The 21210-nt window shown below is 41.4% G+C and overlaps 1 protein-coding gene across 1 annotated transcript in view; it reads right to left on the minus strand.

Annotated features, from left to right (window-relative positions):
• LOC311233869 (connector enhancer of kinase suppressor of ras 2-like) overlaps positions 1-14658 on the minus strand; it is a gene marked incomplete at both ends in the record, with an annotated part of 244093 nt that extends 229435 nt beyond the window's left edge. Inside the window, 1 exon segment of the mRNA XM_084320929.1 lies at positions 14595-14658. Within this exon segment, the coding sequence (XP_084177055.1) occupies positions 14595-14658 (64 nt within the window).
• Between the last annotated feature and the right edge of the window lie 6552 nt (positions 14659-21210).

Consider the following 21210-nt stretch of genomic DNA (forward strand, 5'->3'; position numbering starts at 1 on the left):
AAGCCTACAATCACATTGGGATAGAGTGTCATACAGAGAGAAAGTTCTCTCCAGGCTTTCTCCTGTCTTTCCCCAGCTATGTGTCATCCACTCTCCACATGAGTTCAACAACTTGACTCATCTGCCTCCTCCTCCCTCATCCAACCACAAAGGAGCTCTGTGGACCCACTCATATACGTTGGACTCAACCTCAAGGCTAAACCTAATAATGCATTCAGCTCAGGTTTAGCTGCTGGCTAAATGGTGGCAAGGAAACATGGTCAGTTTTCATGGCTTTGTATAACGTTCAAAAAGCTTAACAGCTCTTTTGGCTCTTTTCACCAAGTTAATCTACACTCATTTGGTTAATTAAGAAATCCCTGTGTTGCCGTGGAAACCACTAAGCCGGGGGCTGAGATGGTGTATCCTTGTCTGTGGGACGAGATTAACAAATAGGCCTGAGTAAAAAGAAGTGGGGACATCCTGTTTCCCAGAAACACATGAATGCATCACAGCTTGAACACTCAGGCCAGCCAGTCTAGTCACCATCTAAGAGGAGGACACTCAGTGGTCATGAAGTGTTTAGAGAAAATTATTATCAATCTAGTGAAAACTGATGTCAGCTGTTCTTTGGATCCGTTTCAGTTTGCTTATACTGTAGGTGTAATACAGGTACTGATGATTCGGCCTCAGCCTTGGTTAATTTTATATCTAAGCACTTAGAGGATCCTACCTCTTGTGTCCGACTTTTATTTGTAGATTTTAGTTCAGCATTTAATACGATACAGCTGCACCTTTTAATTGAGAAGCTGAATGGGCTTAATGTCCACCCTCTCATTATAAAATGGTATCATTCCTTTTTAACTAACCGTACACAGCGGGTCAGTGTTAACGGTAGGGATGCACCGATCCGACTTTTTCAGCCCCGATACCGATACATGGGTTTGGGTATCGGCCTATACCGATCCGATACCCATTGTCCAAATTTTTTTCCCCAAAAAGTTAAAGAAGAAACTATTTTATCCACGTTTATTTTTTATTTTTTTTATTAAAATATATTTCGTTTTTTAGAATTGCAAAGGATCACAAGTGTTTTTTTGTAAACAAAGACAGAAAATAAACTTAATTCATTCAATTAATAAACTGTATGCCTCACTGTCACTGTGTGGAAGAGACTGGGATCATTCTTTTGTGCAAGGCAACATCAGGCTTGACTTAAAACATTACTTTCCTAACTTAGTGAAACTAAATGTAACAAATTAACACATAGATATAAATGTACTGAATGGTTATTTCTTATTTTATTTCGTATTAAAAAAAATATCCGATATATATATATTTTTTACAGATACCCGATCCAGCTATTTTACTGATATCGGCGGCCGATACCGATACCAATATCGGATCGGTGCATCCCTAGTTAACGGCACTCTTTCAGAATAGAACCCTGAGCACTGGAGCTCCCCAGGGTATAGTAAGTTCACCTGTGCTTTTTACCTTATATACAAACGAGTGCAGAAGCATCTATCCTAACAACCGCTTCATAAAATGTTCTGATGACACTGCCATTTTAGCTCTAATTAAGAATGACAGTGACCTAGCTGACTATTATTCGGGAATCCAGAGGTTTGTAAACTGGTGCGACAATAACTGTCTGGTTTTAAATGTTAAGAAGACTGAGGAGATGGTGTTTGACCCGAGGTGTTGGGGACCACAGGCCTGTGGTCATCCACACACAGTCCATCTCGCAGGTCTCTTCATATAAATATCTTGGGATTTTTGTCGATAACACACTAACCTGGAACACCCATGTAGATAGCCTGTGTAGCAGACTACAACAACGACTGCACTTTCTACGTCACCTTAGAGTTCATGGTGTAGATAAAAAATGTACAGTATGTTACTTTTCTACCAATCTGTATTAGAGAGTCTCATCAGATACGGTATTACAGCTTGGTTTGGTAACCTGTCTGTACAATTAAAGTCCAAACTGGTCCGTCTGATGCATTGCAGACTGCATGGAAGCTCATAGGGGTGAAAGGTCACCCATCCCTGCAGTCTATTTTTGAACAGGCTACTCTAAGGCAAGCCAATAGAATAGTCTCGGACCCATCCCATGTCTTACATGCCGGGTATGAGCTACTGCTCTCTGGGAGGAGGTTTAAAGTTCCACGCTCTAGACCGGGGGTCTCAAACTCAATTTACCTGGGGGCCGCTGGAGGTAGAGTCTGGGTGAGGCTGGGCCGCATCAAATATTCCACAAAAAAAGTGTTTCAATATTCCAAAAAAAAGTACAACTGATCCAATCTTCTCACAAACTCACTAAAACCTCACAAACACCAGCAACTGAGCATTCTCACTCTCAGTGGTGTCAGTGGACTCATCCACAGCTATGGAAATGCACTGTGCATTTATTTTTATTCTATCACAAAGCTGTTTAATCAAATCATCAGCCAGTATTTCAGTTATTCTGGTTTCTGTGCTATCTGAGGAGGATTTGCTTTTGTTTGCCTTCAAACATGGTCTCCATCACTTCAGTCATACATTATTTTATTATGTATGCATCAGAGAATGGCTTCTTGTGTTTAGCCAACACCCATGCCACTGAGTGAGGACTTGGTTGCTTTTTCTCGTTGTGACATAGCTTTAACAATAATTCTTGCAGCGTGATATGATGATTTCATTCCATTTATTTTTGTGGTTCTTAGCACTGAATTTTGAGGAAAGGCTGCATCAAAATAACTGTGTTTTGTTTCGTAGTGGCGTTTCAAATTGCCACTCTTCACAAGAGCTACCGTTTCTTGGCATATTAAGCATATTAAAAAAATTGGTTTTGTGCTGGGAGGATGCACGCATATTTTTCAGTCCATTCAGCATGAGCATGCCATATTTTTCTACTAACTGCCTGCTGGCGAAACTAGGCTACTAGCTACATTTATCTCACAGAGATAAAACTGGGAACGAGGTTACTAGCTACAGTACCTGCAGATTAGACTAACTGTAGATGCGCTGTCAACTCTCGCTCTGACTCGGACCCGCTGAAAGAGACAACACTCATTCCGTGAAAACCCGCCCTACTGGGCCTACTCTGCTCTGATTCGCAGACTGTGGGTGGGGGGGAGAAACGCTGACGGGACGCTGAATGTGATTGGACCAGAGTAGCCAAACAGACACAGACAGGCAGAGCACTGCTTGCAGAGGAGACAGCGGAGAATTTCGAGGATGCCTGCCATACGCACTGGATATATTTTCCTTCCACTTGGTATCACTCCGGAATCACGTTTCAACCAAGTCACTAACGTAACGTTGCTGTCATGAGCCTGCGCTATGGTAGCCTACAAATGATAAAATAAATAAAACATCCAACTCGCACAACGACTCAGCAAACAGTTGCGCGCGGTCCGCACTAACACAAAATGTTTATGTCAAGTAGGGGGCCGCAAAATATCATCCAGCGGGCCGCAATTGGCCCGCGGGCCACGAGTTTGAGACCCCTGCTCTAGACTAAATAGGTTTAAAAACTCCTTTATTCCGATCTCAGTTAAACTTTTAAATAGTGCCAGATAAAGGGCAACTATCGAATAACTGATATTTGGTTGTTATATTATCGATAATTGATAACCGATATTTGGGTTTTTTGGGTATACTATTATATTATATTATACTAGTATTTGGGTATACTATTCTAATGTCGTGTTGCCAGACATCCTGCTGTGCAGGTACTTTACTGTATCTTTTATATTGTGTATCTCCTCTGTTTGGAGTCAGTTGTGTTGTGTCATGTCTGTATGTGTCTGTGGCTGTAGTGTGGGTGTAAGCCCAAGACAAATTTCCCAGCTGATGGGACAATAAAGTGACTCTTGACTCTTGAACACCACTCAGCTGAAATATCAGCCCGATCTCACTTAAAATATGTAGCCTAAATAAAGTACATATCAACCACAGGAAAAAGGTACATATTGTACGTAATGTTACAGCCATAAGTAATAGGCCTATATTGATGTGTACATATTACAAATAAGATGTATTTACATTTAGAAATAAGTACATATGAATATTCAACAATGTTTTATCATATAACGTTTTCAGAAAACATTTGAGTTCTCCTGCTGGGAAACTAACCCGGGACACTCACATGGGAGGCAAGTGCCTTTAAGACACTTTTCTGATAGCCTCACCCAAACCCTAACAATAACCTAAAGCACAGTTACCTTAAACTAACCATAACCTTATCCAAAGCGCTTTACAATTTGTTCCTCACATTTTACCCATTCACTCACACATTCACACACCGACAGCGGAGGCAACTATGCAAGGAGCCAACCTGCTCATCGGGAGAAATTAGGGTTTAAGTGTCTTACTCAAGAACACTTCTACACGCTGCCTGGGAGCAGAAGGAATCGAACCGGGATTCTCCTGATTACCAGATGACCACTGTCACCCCTAAACTCGTACACTCAGCCATACACTAGAGCAGACCTGGGCATTGTACGGACCGGCCCGCGAAAGATTACATGATAATTAAAAAGAATTTTTTTTTTTTTTTTTTTTTTTTTTTTACTTTTTTTTTTCATGTCAACGTTCACACGCACAATATACGCTTAGGAGACATGCTCAGAAGATGTTGGTTCTCTTTGGATCCACCTACATATGTGAACAGACATTCTCAGTCATGACGTTTACCAAGTCCAGGTACAGATCCTCTCTCACTGATGAACATCTGGCAGCTGTGCTTCGCATCTCCACCTCAGACATGCAACCTGACTTTGATGGACTTGTTAAAGCTCAAAAGAGACTGGATTTCTCACACTGAATGAAAAAAAAACTGAAGAACACTAAAATGTGGAAATATAACAAGTGAAATGGGACACTTGATATATTTTTTCTTTTTTTTGCACAGTTCTGAAAACATTAAATGTTTAATATAGGCATGTAAAGTAAAAAAGGCTACAAAACTGGGACACTTTTCTTTACACAGTTCAGTGACATGTCTTGTTTATTTTTGCTATAAGATGATGTGATGTCTTTAGAAAGCTAAGAAAATCCTTGTTTCAATAGTATATGAAACTCAAAATGCCCTTTGTTATTAATGTTTCACATTTTGTTTATCATTTTGGAAATAAATTCTATTTGAATAAATGATATTTTTGAAAGCTAACCTCACCTTTTAATTGCCAAATAATAACATACACTCTTACCAGGGGTCAAAACAATGCCATTTATTGCTTTTTATATAGAAATAAAATGTATATTATGCATAATTGAGTTTGGAATTTTGGCCCGGCCCCCCAACATATTTTCAGTTGCTCATTCGGCCCCCCGGGAAAAATAATTGCCCACCCCTGCACTAGAGTCTAGACAACTAGTGACAATGGGTCTCATTCCCGAACGGATTCACGACAAGAAATTTGCTCTCAGGCAAATTTCTGCCGGTTTAAGACATACTGTATTAGGGCTGGTAGCTAGATTCCCCAAATGTCCCTGAGATTGGATTCGGACGTGGCTGAGAGCAGAATTTAAGAGTGCTGAGAATGATTGATTGACTGATTGAAAATTGTATTACTTGACAGACTGTGTTCTCCATGTTCTTAACACTTTCCGTGCCGGAGCTCGGTGCCCCGGAACCTCCTTGAATGCCGCGATCCACTTCAATGTTAGCATTAAAAACGCCTAATCTATGTTTTAAATTATGGCTATGTGTCTAATCTGCCCGTCGCTTATCAATGACTCGTTTTCCAGTCAACATTGTCCAAGCGGATTGTTTTTTTATCGGTTCATTTTCGTTTTATAGCATTTTGAAAAGCCCTCGTTTTCAAGGAAAATATAAAGATTCCATGATAAAAGACATGTACTGGAATATTCTAGAATACACAAAAACGTTGTCATTTTTCGGCCTATTTATGAATAGTTTTCAAATAAACGCTAGATTATCGATAGTATATGTGTACATATGCATGCTATAGAGGCGATCTAAAAAATCGATTCTCATATTTCCTCATCAGCGATCGCGCACACAGAGACACATCACACATAGGGCAAACGCTGAGATCTCAGCGAATACAACTCTGATTATCCCAAGACTGGTAAAATAGATTCCTTACCTCAGATCAGATGTTCTCCAAAAAGATCATTCCAATTCCTGATCGCCATTCCAAATATCGATCACGCTTATTGATTGAGTATTGGCTGCTGTAAATATATATTCTAGGCTGATTCCCGTCCCGCGATGACTTCCATGTTGATCAGACTTCTTACCAGCACAAGGAACCAGCTGGCTCGGCCCCTACATATCTACAGATCCCAGGTCAGTCTAAGCGACTGACCTGCAGTTACACAGGGATAGACGATAGGGGGCGCTTTTTTCCATTCTGAGCTCCTGTAGGAGCTGCTGTACCAACGGGAGACTCGGTTGATGAACTATGATTTCAGATCGCTAATAAAACAATAAAACGATATTTGTCGTCCGTGGCACTGAAAGTGTTAATGGTTTTATTTGGGAGGAATCATAGTGATTCCTTCATGTCAACCCTACAGGCCTCATTCGAATTAATTACATAATCATAATTAAAATAAATATGACAATATTTGTACGATAAGGAATTACGCGGATGTCGGAAAAATAAATAATATGGATGAATCTGATCACAGGGCAGCTGGATTAACCATATCTGAACCAGCTATTTTGGGCAAATGTATAATTACTTTAATTACTCAGATATTCAAACACAATTATGCAATTATTGTGAAATGATTGAAAATAATAATTGTTTAATGCCTTCTGTGGAATTTGTATTTCTTATTTGTTACATATCTGTTTTATTGATTAATTATACATTTGAAAGAATGCAGGTTAGAGCCAACATGCAATATATCCCATGATTAATGGGACAGACATTTGTTTGATATAGCTATAACTTGCATTCCTTCAAATATATCATTAATCAATAAAACAGATATTGAAATACACTATGTAGCCTACTACACCAACACTGCAAATGTGGATAAATAAATAAATAAGAACTAAAGCTAATTGTGTGGAAATAGACTGCATTAATATTCCATAAGTCGTGTGTGCGCCAGTATAGCCTACGTGTCTAATGAATGAACAGTAGGCTTATATTATTCTAATTACTTGTTTCATTAGGATTTAGTAGATACTATATATATGCTCTGCCCTATACAGTAAGTACAGTACACATATTAAGGCCGCCAGAGTCGGGCAGCGGACTGGTGGACTGTATCTGCGATCTCCTAATAAAACAAGTCATCATTAGAATAATATAAGTCTACTGCGTTCATTCATTACGCACGTAGACTATACAGTCCTGCGAGCGTGTGTGTGTGTGTGGGGGGGGGGGGGTGCGCGCACTGCGGCAGGTGGTCACGAGTAGTAGCATGTATTCTGTATAATGATGACAATACATTAATATAATCTCATTTTGATCGTTCGCAAAGCGCTTCCGCCACCATTTTCACACTGCTGCATCATTAGTTGCATTTAATGAGCTGGACAGGTGTGTCTTAACACTAGACTTTTCTCGATTTTATTTGCACACGGCACAGAGCCTGCCTTATAAGGAGCTCTGGAGGCGTTGTTTTGTATGCAAATGACCTGGACAGGGGACGCGCGTTCATGTTTCAGAGCGGTGACTCAGCTGTGATAGTTTGAGCCACTTAAGACATCTTCCCCACGCGTTGGGGACTCAGAGTAAACTTGTCGTAGATTCTGTCTCAGTCGGTTCCAACAAGATAAGTCTTCCAAGAGAACTCTTTGGAAAATATTCAGGAATGAGACCCAATGGTATTAAACTGACTTCTTAGACTCGTAGGTCGCTTTAAGATTTTAGTGCTTTCAGTATGTTCTGCACCAGAATGTACAGTATATGTCACTATCTCACTAATGGTCCTAGAGGGGATCTATCTCACTACTGGTCCTAGAGGGGATCTATCTCACTACTGGTCCTAGAGGAGATTTATCTCACTACTGGTCCTAGAGGGGATCTATCTCACTACTGGTCTTAGATGAGATCTATCTCACTACTGGTCCTAGAGGAGATCTATTTAGATCTATCTCACTACTGGTCCTAGAGGAGATCTATTGAGATCTATCTCACTACTGGTCCTAGAGGAGATCTATCTCACTACTGGTCCTAGAGGAGATCTATTGAGATCTATGTCACTAGTGGTCCTAGAGGGGATCTATCTCACTACTGGTCCTAAAGAGATCTATCTCACTACTGGTCCTAAAGAGATCTGTCTCACTACTGGTCCTAGAGGGGATCTATCTCACTACTGGTCCTAGAGGGGATCTATCTCACTACTGGTCCTAGAGGAGATCTATCTCACTACTGGTCCTAGAGGGGATCTATCTCACTACTGGTCCTAGAGGGGATCTATCTCACTACTGGTCCTAGAGGGGATCTATCTCACTACTGGTCCTAAAGAGATCTATCTCACTACTGGTCCTAAAGAGATCTGTCTCACTACTGGTCCTAGAGGGGATCTATCTCAGTACTGGTCCTAGAGGGGATCTATCTCACTACTGGTCCTAGAGGAGATCTATCTCACTACTGGTCCTAGAGGGAATCTATCTCACTACTGGTCCTAGAGGAATTTTTCTCACTACTGGTCCTAGAGGAGATCTATTGAGATCTATCTCACTACTGGTCCTAGAGGAGATCTATCTCACTACTGGTCCTAGAGGAGATCTATTGAGATCTATCTCACTACTGGTCCTAGAGGAGATCTATTTCACTACTGGTCCTAGAGGAGATCTATCTCACTATTGGTCCAAGAGGAGATGTATCTCACTACTGGTCCTAGAGGAGAACTCAAGTAATCAGTGATCCTCAACGTCAGTGACAGTTACATGCCGTTTTTAAAGGGGGTATAAATTGTCAAACATTGGCCTCTCAAGCCTCTGGGCTCTCTCAAGCGGCCTCTAGGTTCTCTCTAGCCTCTGTGTTCTCTCAAGGTTCTCCCAAGCCTCTAGGTTCTCTCAAGGTTCTTTCAAGCCTCTAGGCTCTCAAGCCTCTAGGTTCTCTCAAGCCTTTCAAGATTTTAAAGCACAGCTAGGTCTGGGCCCTTAGTTACCTTTCAGACCTGTTATGAGGTGAAGCCAAAGATCCTTGAGCCCCTCACATTGTTCTCCACACAGTCTGGATAACGGGGGTGGTACCATATCAGGACAACAACTTGACTGGAACCAGAGATGAGCCAACATGCAGTGAGCACAATCAAAATCCAAAATCCCACTTCAGAAACAGGGAAAGTGTAACTTTTTTAGTAAAGAAAAGGTTTACCTTTTGTAATGTTTAATTCATACACACTTGGTGGTAAAAAATTAAATGAATACAAATCTAAATCCAAGGGGAAAAAATTATTGTATTGGGTCTCATTGTTAGAAGCCTTCATTTGACACTAGGGATGTCCGATATTATCGGCCGATATCGGCATTAAAATGTGATATCGGAAAATATCGGTTTTCAATTTTTTTTTTTTTTTCTTTTTTTTTACATTTCTATAACCTTTATTTACCCAGGCAAGCAAGTAAGAACAAATTCTGATTTTATTTATTGTCAAATAAATAAAAATATGCATAATATTGTGTTAATTCCACAACAAGATATATGTAATGTTAATTACCTGAAATTATTCCATTTTTGGGGGGGGGGGAAACCCTGCATATATCGGTATCGGTTGATATCGGTTGATATCGGTATCGGAAATTAAGAGTTGGACAATATCGGTATCGGTAAAAAAGCCAATATCAAGCATCCCTATTTGACACACAACACTGACAGACTTAATTGACCCAACAAACTGAGCCAAATAGAAACATTAATGGCTGAGAATCATATGAACAGAAAAAACGTCTGAACATGGACGTCAGATAGGGTGGCGTTATGGAACAAACATCAGATAGAGGGGCGTTATGGAACATCGACGTTAGATAGGGTGGCGTTATGGAACACAAACGTCAGATAGAGAGGCGTTATGGAACACAAACGTCAGATAGAGGGGCGTTATGGAACACAAACGTCAGCTAGAGGGGCATTATGGAACATCGACGTTAGATAGAGGGGCATTATGGAACATCGACGTTAGATAGGGGGGTGTTATGGAACACAAACGTCAGATAGAGGGGCGTTATGGAACATCGACATCAGATAGAGGGCCGTTATGGAACACAGACGTCAGATAGGGAGGCATTATGGAACACAGACGTCAGATAGGGGGTGTGACGGCTGCTTGGTCCCTTACAGGGGGGCATTATGGAACACGGACATCAAATGGGGGGGGGGGTGTTATGGAATACGGATGTCAGATAGGGGAAGCGTTATGGAACATGGACGTCAGATAGGGGGCATTATGGAACATGGACGTCAGATAGGGGGCGTTGACACAAAGAAGGTTGAGAACCACTGGTTCTGGACTCAAGATGGTGATGATCACATGTTTTGCCATTCCGGCCTAGATTGTGGAATGCCTTGCCCAAGAGAACTCAGGCTTTTAAACCATCATGCTTTTAAAGACGTTCCTTTATGTCATTGTTTTTTCAATTTGCCTTTTAACTCTTTGTGCGCCATGGGACGACTGCGATTTATTCATTTTGGAGTCCCTTCTGACTGAGGTAAGGTCTATCTTAGGTAACCTGCTGGTATTTCTTTTACCTAAAACATGCTTCTGTACCGACCACAGTGTCGTATCTTACCGGACCTAAAAATTGCTTTAGGTAACGATCACAGTAGGGCTTTCTGCAGTAATTCCTAGAACGTGATTTATAGGCCTAAACGCATATATAGATTATCGATTGGCGTGTCTTCCCTAGACACGCTATATTAAAAAATTCAAATGTATATGATCGGTATAGTTATGCTTCATCATGCGTGAAGAAAAGGGGGGGGGGGGTCGTTCATAATTCCTTGATCGTCACTAACTGCTTTATGTAGTATGGGTTGATTTATTGATCAGATGGTTTGTAAATAAAGAAATGGACAATCAGGCTGAAAATAACGTTAGTGTCCTCTTACCGTTCGCCGATGAGACTGGAGGAAAAAGATCCCACTTATTTGACGTCGAACTCCTAGATCCATTTCCGGTTTGTATGGCACAATAAACGCCCAAATCATATCAATTATTGAGTTATGGCAGCGATCCATATGCACGCCAGTGTTTGTCTGGAGTACCGTAACGAGATGTGACTGCCGGACGGATTTCCCAGATGCACCGATTGCCACTTCCGGTTTGACTTGAATGTAACGCGCCCAATCATCCACCAGGCGGCGGTATTGAGGCGTTGCAATATTGTGCAGGGTCCCACTGGATCACCAGAGGCTGGGTGGCTGAATTATGAATGCCATGGCGAAAAAATTAAATATGATCTCAATAACGCTGTACAGCGAGGTTTGGCGGTCAATGCATGGCGGGCAATAACGCTGAACAGCGTTTCCGGCGGTGGATGTGTTAATCAACACTGCCTCTCTTTGTTAATTACAACAAGCAATGCTGTTTGTTATTTAAGATGAGGTCGGACTCGGCACTGACAGATTTGTGTTCATTGTGCTGCTTTTATAAAGCCTCAAATGACGGCTTACAATATTTCATGAAAGCAAAGTGTTTAGTTTTTTCTAAGATTTAAAAAGGTTTAAACTTTACAGCACTGACAAAGTTGAACAAAGTGCTGTACAAGTCCCACAACATAAAAAAAATATAATATAATTATTATTTTTTAATTTTTAATTTTTATTTCGAAGCTTCAAATCTCGGCCCCGAAGCTTCGAATTCAAAAAAAAATATCGAAGGTCAGCCCTAGATCACAGTTTTGAGTTAAAACGACCCCCCCTCCCTCCCCTTGATGATTTTGTGAAGACACATATGTATATGGTATATACCTTTGATTTGGAAGTATTTGGAGTTTCAGGCGAGCAACCCTGAACCATTTGGGCATAATGCATTTAACGCGTCATATCTCGCGATCTAGGAAAAAATACTGGATTCTTTTGGAAAGGGGCGATGTTTAGCATGGAATAGCGCACAAACTACAGTATGTAGAAATTAACTGGTTAGTCAGTTTTGGACTATGAACAATGCCTGTCAAATGAGCCGTACTATTGTCTCCATAGCTATAATACAGAACACACGATGGGTCCGCAAACATCGCTAAAATGGTCAATAACGCTGGCGCCATTGAGTAGAGATGGGAAAACAGCACGGCGGTCAATGAGTTAATATGTTATGTTTTCAAAAAAGAACATGTCAGGCACTATACTGAATCTGTGCCTGTTTCTATGCAATCCAGAAAGAATGCACAAGTCAAACATAATAAGGAGCACTGAGAGACATTGCATCTATGTATGTATTTACAAAGCTAAATGCACTTGTTATAACAGGCACACGTTGTCAAAGGCCCCTTCTGTTCTGTGATGTGTGTCTCCTCTCTGAAAAGGCTTTGTCACAACTGAGAGCAGCTCATCTTGGTAAACGGAAATCACCAGGGGGATGGAGCGTGGAATCATGGGCAGGTCACAGGGTGCCCCTGTTTGGCCTCCAGTGTCATCACCGAGCCGTATGCTAATAACAGCACTTTTTAAATGCTAATGACAAAATGCTGCCAGTCCTCAGGAGCTAAGAACGGGTGTGGGACAAGAAGAGGAAAAGAAAACACTCTCCGTTTTCTTTTCCTCATCTCCCTGCGCCTCCCTACCACTCACTATAAATTACCATTACTGGACTCTGGGTAGAAGAATTGTCTCTGCTCCACTTGCCACATGTGGGCCACTGGAGAGGCCTCTCACATCCAAGCTAGGCTTCTCCTTCTCCCCTCCTCTCCATCTCTCCTGCCATCTCCTCTAGCCTCTACAGACGTCAAGGCCCCAACATCTCCCTAATGTGAACACAATGGTCTTCTTAGAGCTGCTTTTCAATGCTGTGGACCTGGAAGTGTCCCACATTTGAGATGATTGATTTGTCACATTAGGGTCAAAATCAAGCGGAGGAATGAGCCACGGTTTAGGCGAGAAAAGGCAGAAATCGGAAACTAGAGAGTCACTCACTGGAGTTCATCTTTAGGACAATACAAGGGCACTTGATATATTTAAGTGAAAACAGTGAAGCAGGTGCCTCATCATTCTGTACTTGCATTTAGGACACAGCCTTGCCACACAAATTTCATTGTGTATTTATCCACAATTATTTCATGGTACCTATCGGTAGGGTGGCGCAATTTCCATGACCGATCCTCATTCACATACTATTTTTTAACAGCTGGATTTGAATGTTTAATGAACTACTACTATATGTATTTGTTACTACTTTATTAATTAGGAAGTAGGAGTAACCCTATAACTAACACATGAGAGGAAAAAATAAGGTAAGGGGGAAATATATTTCATGACATTTCATTTCCAAAACTTTGTGGACATTTACTGACCCATTTCACAAAGCTTTTCAAGACATGGAACCCCCGAAAGTATTTTCCATGACTGCAGAAACCCTGCTTTGTTTTGTTATTAATCATTTGATGTTTATTTTGAAAGTGGTGCACAGTCAACAAGACTAGCAATAGAAATGTAGATCTTATGTTTAACTAAACATATTACTGCACAGTAATACTTTTACATATCTGTAGATACTATATCTATCTGTACATATCCCTTACCTACACTTAGTTACACTGCTGACTTACTATCATAGTGTCTTTATGCCTGTATCACTGTACATAATAATACTACAACGCTGTACATAGATCTGATTAGCACTCAGTAGTATTGATTTATATATTTTATATCCAGTTTAATCACATGCACATTGCATATTACTATTGCACTTTACTGTTACATCTGCACTCTGGTTGGATGCTAAACTTATTTTTGTTGTACTGTACTTGTGCTGTATGACAATACATTTGAATGTAATCTACTCTCTGACTGGTTTACACAGTATGTATCCCAGTATCATTACCAATGACAAACATGATGAAACATCATAGTTTGTGATTGAAAATACGAATTTTTGGGCCTACTCACTAATAACATAGGATACTATATTAATAGGTTCATGGGTCATAAGGTCACACATCTAGCTAGGCCATGTTTCCCATATACATTTGCAACCGCAATATACTTATTACTTTGATGTCAAAAATATAAATTCATCCTTACGTTTTTTTTCTGAATAGATGCGCTCATTGATTCGAGACTATTATTATATTTTCATCTAATATCCAATCGCTGCCAAGCATTATATTTTGCGATGCAATCTTTGCATAACAACAACGACCACCATGGGTATCCTATAGGCTACAATATATTTCGGTTTCAGTCATTTCAAAACCATAGGTAATGGAAAATACAACGCCGACTGTAGGGGCCTTGTATCTAACTGAGTGTGCAGAATTGAATTCGGTTGTTTATTATAAGCCACAATTAATTTAATAGGTTTATAGACAGAGTGGTTTATCTTGCTGGACACTTAACCCTGGCTCAGCAGGTGTTTCTTGCATCGCAAGTGAATCTATAGGGCCAGGCTGAAGTATTACGCAAACATCCTTCAGTGCGATTCAGTTAATTGCACACATCTGTTTGTCTGGCTACCTTCTAATAGTTATAACCTACCTTTCATCCAGTCAACCACTTGACTCGAGCTCCACTTGCTCACAGGTTCCATCACCAGGGCCATGGTATAAGTTTGTCTATATGCCGCCCGACAAAAAAAAGAAACGCTCCAGCGCCTAAACCCCGACGCGCACGCAGCCAGTTATGTGTGCTTGGATAGCAATTGCTGTGTTTTTGTTGTGTGTTTACAAACAACGATGATGTAGGTCCACCCAGAAAATATCCAAAACGTCACTTTGGGGTCGCTTGAATTGACGCGAGATTTCTGCACATTCCTCTGCTCTGCTCTCGGTGCTTTGTGCGCTCGGATGGGTATTTTATTTGTCATTCATGCCATGCTGCTCCAAATGCACCCCATACTATCCAGAGAGTCCAAGACATCGACTGTTACCTCAACTCGGCGTATTAAATGGGTTTGGGTCGTCCTTTAGCCTACCATCCTCCCCACAGACAGACGCGCAGTAATAGCTCACTTTAAAGTCTGTGTTTTGGCTCATTGAATGACCGCTTGTCTTCATAAACCTCCTTGCACTCTTTCTAGCCGCCGTTTCCCTCGCCTTCCCCTCTCTCTCTGTCACTCCCTCCCTGTATCCAACGTTTCCATCTCCTCCTACTCTCTCTCTCTCTCTCTATCTCTCTCTCTCACGCCTTCCTCTCTCTCTCTGTCACTCCCTCCCTGTATCCCTCTCTCTCTCTCTCTCTCTCTCTCTCTCTCTCTCTCTCTCTCTCTCTCTCTCTCTCTCTCTCTCTCTCTCTCTCTCTCTCTCTCTCTCTCTCTCTCTCTCTCTCTCTCTCTCTCTCTCTCTCTCTCTCTCTCTCTCTCTCTCTCTCTCTCTCTCTCTCTCTCTCTCTCTCTCTCTCTCTCTCTCTCTCTCTTGCTCAGTGTTCACGCCTCCATCATCAGTCTTGTGGTCCTCTCACATGGGCCTTGTAAACAAAGCTCAGAGGCACAGTGTGGAAATAATGCGGTGCATCCGGGGGCCGTTCTTGTCGGTCCATTGTTGAAGCGACCAATCGTACAATGCAAGGATGTGACGAACACTGGAGCTCGACCAATTGGCATTGGTGGAGGAAGCCTACCTCCAAATGTATTTACATGTAAGGTCTTTCTTTACATTGTTGTTGATGTTGTTGTTCTTGTTGTCGTAGTATAGTCATTATTAATATATTATTATTATTATTAGTAATAATAATAATAATAATAATAATAACAACAACTACAACCATAACAATAATAATAATAATAATAATGTAACCGAATCATTTTGAACCTGGGACCATAGGACCACACTGAGCTAAAGGATCAGACTCATTAGCAGGTGCTGGTAGTGTAACTGTGGCCATTATATGGTTTCATCATTTATGATATTTCAGTTTGTAAGTGTAATATTTGAGAATGTATTTATGTTTCATTTCTTATTTTCTTTATTGTTTAATTTGCTACAATTTATAATATATTCATTTTGACGTCTGGTCATATATGGTGTCCCGTTAGGCTGCTGTCGCGTTTTTACCTTTGGAACTGATTAGACACCTGCGAGCAAGCGGCAGGGATGGTCGGAGACTGGGACTGATTAAGACACCTGCGAGCAAGCGGCAGGAATGGTGAGAGACGAGTTGTACAGGCTCTCTAAATTCTAAGAGTGTACCACTATGTGTAGTGTACCACTATCAAGACTGTTACCAAGAACAGAAGAATAAGACCCCTTTTTATGTAGCATGCAGCCAACGAGGTATTTAATGTTTGTTTGTATTTAACTTTTCTGATGTGTTGTTTTCATACCGTGTATATTATTGTTTGTGTTGACCTGACGCGACGTATGTTTCTGTTTAAGTTTTCACGGTGGATTGGAGGACCAAGCCTTTAATAAACCCGTCGAAAGGAAACCACTTGTGTCTGCAGTGCTTGGAAGGAGTTATAGGTAGACTGTGACCGACTCGTTAGTAGTTTACAATAACAACAACAATAATAATATTCCGAACAGTGAACATGAACTGAATTGACACTGACTGACACTTGTTATATGTGACTGTCCTGTATGTATTTATGTACAGTATTTATTGTGGGGATTGGGAGGGGGGCGCTTGATGTTCCATGTTGATGTCCCAGTGCTTATGCTGTACCGCAAACGATTACCACCAACCATAGTTGTGTGGCATTAAAGTATCTTGTATCTTGTATCTTGTATTACAGTGTAGAATTTGCACTTGCTTCAACAGTGACATTATAGCCCATCCTTTGAGAAACAAGCTTGTGTTATGGATGGCTAATAAACACCTGGCATTTTATAATAGGCCAAAGCTTTGAATTAACTAAATAAAATGAAATGATAGGTTAACATACTGTAGATTAACCCTTGTATTGTGTTAAATCCAACTTATTTAATTTTTTAGATTTAGTAATATAGCTGACACTTGTATCTACAGCGACTTATAAGTTCTGTATGACAAGTCAGCAGGAAGGGTACAACTCTTTTTTAGTGCATGATAGAAGGCAGTAACTCTCCGGTGACGCTGATATCGCGGGCGCAATAGAATGACGTCAATTGTTTGACGTGGTCTGCCTGGGAATTGTAGTCATTTTCCAAGTATTTTTTCGACGTAGGTCGAATGATTAGACCGGAAGTTACACACTACTTTTTATTTGGTGTTGATAAAACAATAAATAACTGAACCAGGATCATTTCTATTCGTGCTAAATAAACTTTTACGCGTGCGTAAAATGTGCCACATTTATTTTTAATTTGTTGAATAACTTTGGCTAGGAAGATCGTATTGTCACAGGATAAACAGAAACGGAAGCTGCCGACTAAGCCCTACCCCCTGGTAGAAACATCTAGAACATTCATTCATTGTACCTGCCTGCTTTGGATGACAACAGTTCGGAGTTTGTCGGAGCAAGTTTGAGTATATTTTGACTTTTTTGGAGCAATTTTTGGCATCATGACGAGGCGAGCTGAACCGCGTCCGAGAGCCGTCTCCCACTGGGATGATTATTTCGATGATGACGAGGAATTGGATGCACTTATTGGCGTCGAATCGGGCTCTGATATTTCTGAAGAAGAATCTGGATCCGATGTCGATCCATCCTTTGTCCTCGACAGGTACAGATGCTTTATTGTCTCACTCATTACTGTTCTGTCTGGGAAACACCTCACACATGTACTGTACAACGTTTGAATAAAACACTTAGTCTTAGTTGAAAATAATGTATTTCTACATGGCATTGTACACAGAGACGATGAGCCTGGGACTAGGAGAGGAAACAGGGCTGGGGAAGCCATGCATGAGACAGACAGGTCACAGGTGAGATAGACTGTTATTGCTTTTTATTTTTTATTTTATTGCTTGCAGACTTTGCAATATACAGAATGTGTGTGTGTGTGTGTGTGTGTCTGTGTGTGTGTGTGTGTGTGTGTGTGTGTGTGTGTGTGTGTGTGTGTGTGTGTGTGTGTGTGTGTGTGTGTGTGTGTGTGTGTGTGTGTGTGTGTGTGTGTGTGTGTGTGTGTGTGTGTGTGTGTGTGTGTGTGTGTGTGTCTCTTTGCGTTGATGGCCACAACTGGGGTGGGGGGTGGGGTGGTCACTTCTTTGTGTTGATGGCCACAACTGGGGTGGGGGGGGGTCACTTCTTTGTGTTGATCAGGACCAGGTAAGAAACTAAATAAAAGGGTTGCTTGCTGTATGATGTACTGTTCAACTGTTCATAAAAGTTGAAAATAAAGTATTTTTACATGTCATTGTCTACAGCGATGAGATACCAGAACAACTTGGACCAACGACCGGAAGGACAAGGCGGAAAGGCCCAGCCAGGCGGGGCCCAGCCAGGTCAAATGACCCAGACAGGTGAGACAAACTTATTATGGAAGTTAGTGCTTTTGTTTATAAAACTGTTCATAAAAGTTGAAAATAATGTGTTTACATGTCATTGTCTACACAGCGATGATGATGATGATTTACCTGGAACATCGACCGGAAGGACCCAAGCCAGGTCCAGGTCAGACCCAGACAGGTGAGACAGACTTATTATGGCTGTTTATAGCTTTTTTTTTATTACTCAGTTTGCAGACTTTGCAATATATACAGAATGGAATGTTGAGAGCGTATATACAGTGTGTGTGCACTGTGCAGAGTGTAGTAGTGTGATAAATGAGCAATGTTTTATATGTACAATGTGTGTGCCATTTATTTGCAGACGTGCGTAGCCTACAACCAAGGCCAGGCGAAGACCCCCAGCCCAGGCAGATCTGACACCCTGGAACACTGAAAAGGATCCTGACCAAGCCCCGCCAGTCAGTCGTTTCATGCCTCGCAGGCCCCCAGGACCCCAGCTGGATGCCCACGCAGCATACTCGCCTAAAGATCTGTTTATGTTGTTTTTCTCCCTAGGTTCAATGAAGACCGTGGCTGACAACACGAACAAGTATGCTGCGAGACGGAAAGCTCTGGGCCAGAAGCACAAGTGGGTGGATGTCAACGCGGATGAGATGTCCAAATTCATCGGCCTGCAGTTGTACACGGCGCTCCTCCATCTGCCTGCCATCCCGGACTACTGGAAAGTACAGCACATACTATCTGTGGCATTTCCAAGGCTGGTCATGTTCCAGGACCGATACAGGTATAATATATAGTCTTGTATAGTGTATGTACATCGTGTCCCTACTTATGTTTATAGTGTCCTATGTTATGAAAAGCGACAATAAAGCTGACTTTGACTTCAGGTCGATCCTATGGAACCTCCACATGAGCGATCCAGAGGATGATGACACCAATGACGCCAAAAAGGGAACACCGCAGCATGACAAGCTGTCCCGGTACGTACTCTATTATTATCTTATTCTTAGGCCTATTTTATTCTTAGGCAATTTGTTTTGTTATTCTTATTCGTGACTTTGTTCTGTCCAGGATCAAGCCTCTGATGTACGAAATTCTTGATTCCTGCAAGGCCCATTACCACCCAAAGAAGGACCTGGCGGTGGATGAGTGAATGGTGGCGACAAAGGCGCATACTGGCATGACCCAGGTATTTTTTTCTTTTTATACCACACATCCTGACACTACAAACACCACGTCCACACATGTATACCTGTTCAAATGTATATGTTATTCCATTCTAAATCAATAAACTATTCTATCTATCTATCTATCTATCTATCTATCTATCTACCCAGTACATGAAGGACAAGCCAACAAAACGGGGGATCAAGCTGTTTGTGCTGGCGGACTCCGATAACGGCTACACTCTGAACTTCAACGTCTACATCGGCAAACAACAAACGCCGACAACTGAACACGGGCTGACCTATGATGCCGTTGTCGATCTCATTCAGGTATAATATTTTTTCTACTAAAACTGTATTGTTTATTTTGCTCTGTAAAGTGTCTTTGAGCATTTGGAAAAGTGCTATACCTAATTGATGTATTATTATTATTATTATTATTATTATTATTATTATTATTATTATTATTATTATTATTATTATTATTATTATTATTATTATTATTATTATTATTATTATTATTATTATTCAGCCAGCGTACCTTGGGACTGGATACCACATCTATGTAGACAACTTCTACACCAGTCCCAAGCTGTTGCCATGAAGTTTGGAGCCTGTGGTATGTACTGGGAGATCCGGAGAGGGTGTCCCACGGGCAGACCAAAATCCAAGAAGTCGGAGAGAGGCTCCATTAGATGGATCAGAGAGGGGTCCCTGGTCTTCACCAAGTGGATGGACACAAAGGAGGTATGTACTCCTATACTCCTCTACTGTTAGCGATTTGTAGTGTAAAATTTCCCTGTGGATGATTCATTTATTTTCTATTCTATTCTATTCTGTCTAGGTGTCCATGTGCTCCACCATCCACCCAGCGGTCCTTCAACCTACAGACACGGTCCAGGGGAGAGTAAAGGTATATGCTTTATGTATTTTTATACCTGTTTATTATGTCTATTTTATTATTTTGTATTATTGCACAATCGAAGCGGGCATGGCCACCCGCATTTCACTGTATGCCTGGTATGTATGTGATGAATAAAACTCTTGAATCTCTTGAAACTCTTGAATCTTGAAGGAGCATGGGCACTGGATGGTCAAGACGTTTCGTTGTCCCAACCCCATCATTCACTACAACAAGCACATGGGCGGAGTTGACCTTTCAGACCAGCTGATCCAGTACTACTCCACACACCGCAGAACTTCCCGCTGGTACCGGACCATGTTCTTCCACTTTACGGACATCGTGAGCACCAACGCCTACATCCTCCACTGTGAAATCAGTAAGGCAAAACAGGAGGCACACATGACTCACAAGGACTTCTTGTGCGAGATGGTGTGTGAGTTGTGTGGCGTGGACATCACACTAGCTCCTCTTGACAGGAAGTCAGAGCATCTCCCTGTTGCCATCGCCGCACCTACAGAGGACGTCAGACAGAAAGCTACACATGGCCGCAGGATCTGCCAGCAGTGTCACAAAGGGGGGAAAAGGACCCTGACTCCCTGGAAATGCAAGCACTGTGATGTAGCCCTCTGTCTCGTCATTGGCAGAAACTGTTTCGAAGCGTGGCACAGTTGAGCACATACAGGACAGCACAGCACAGTACAATGTCGCGCACACA

This window comes from Notolepis coatsorum (genome assembly GCF_963971535.1).
Source record: "Notolepis coatsorum genome assembly, chromosome: 8".
Taxonomy (NCBI): domain Eukaryota; kingdom Metazoa; phylum Chordata; class Actinopteri; order Aulopiformes; family Paralepididae; genus Notolepis; species Notolepis coatsorum.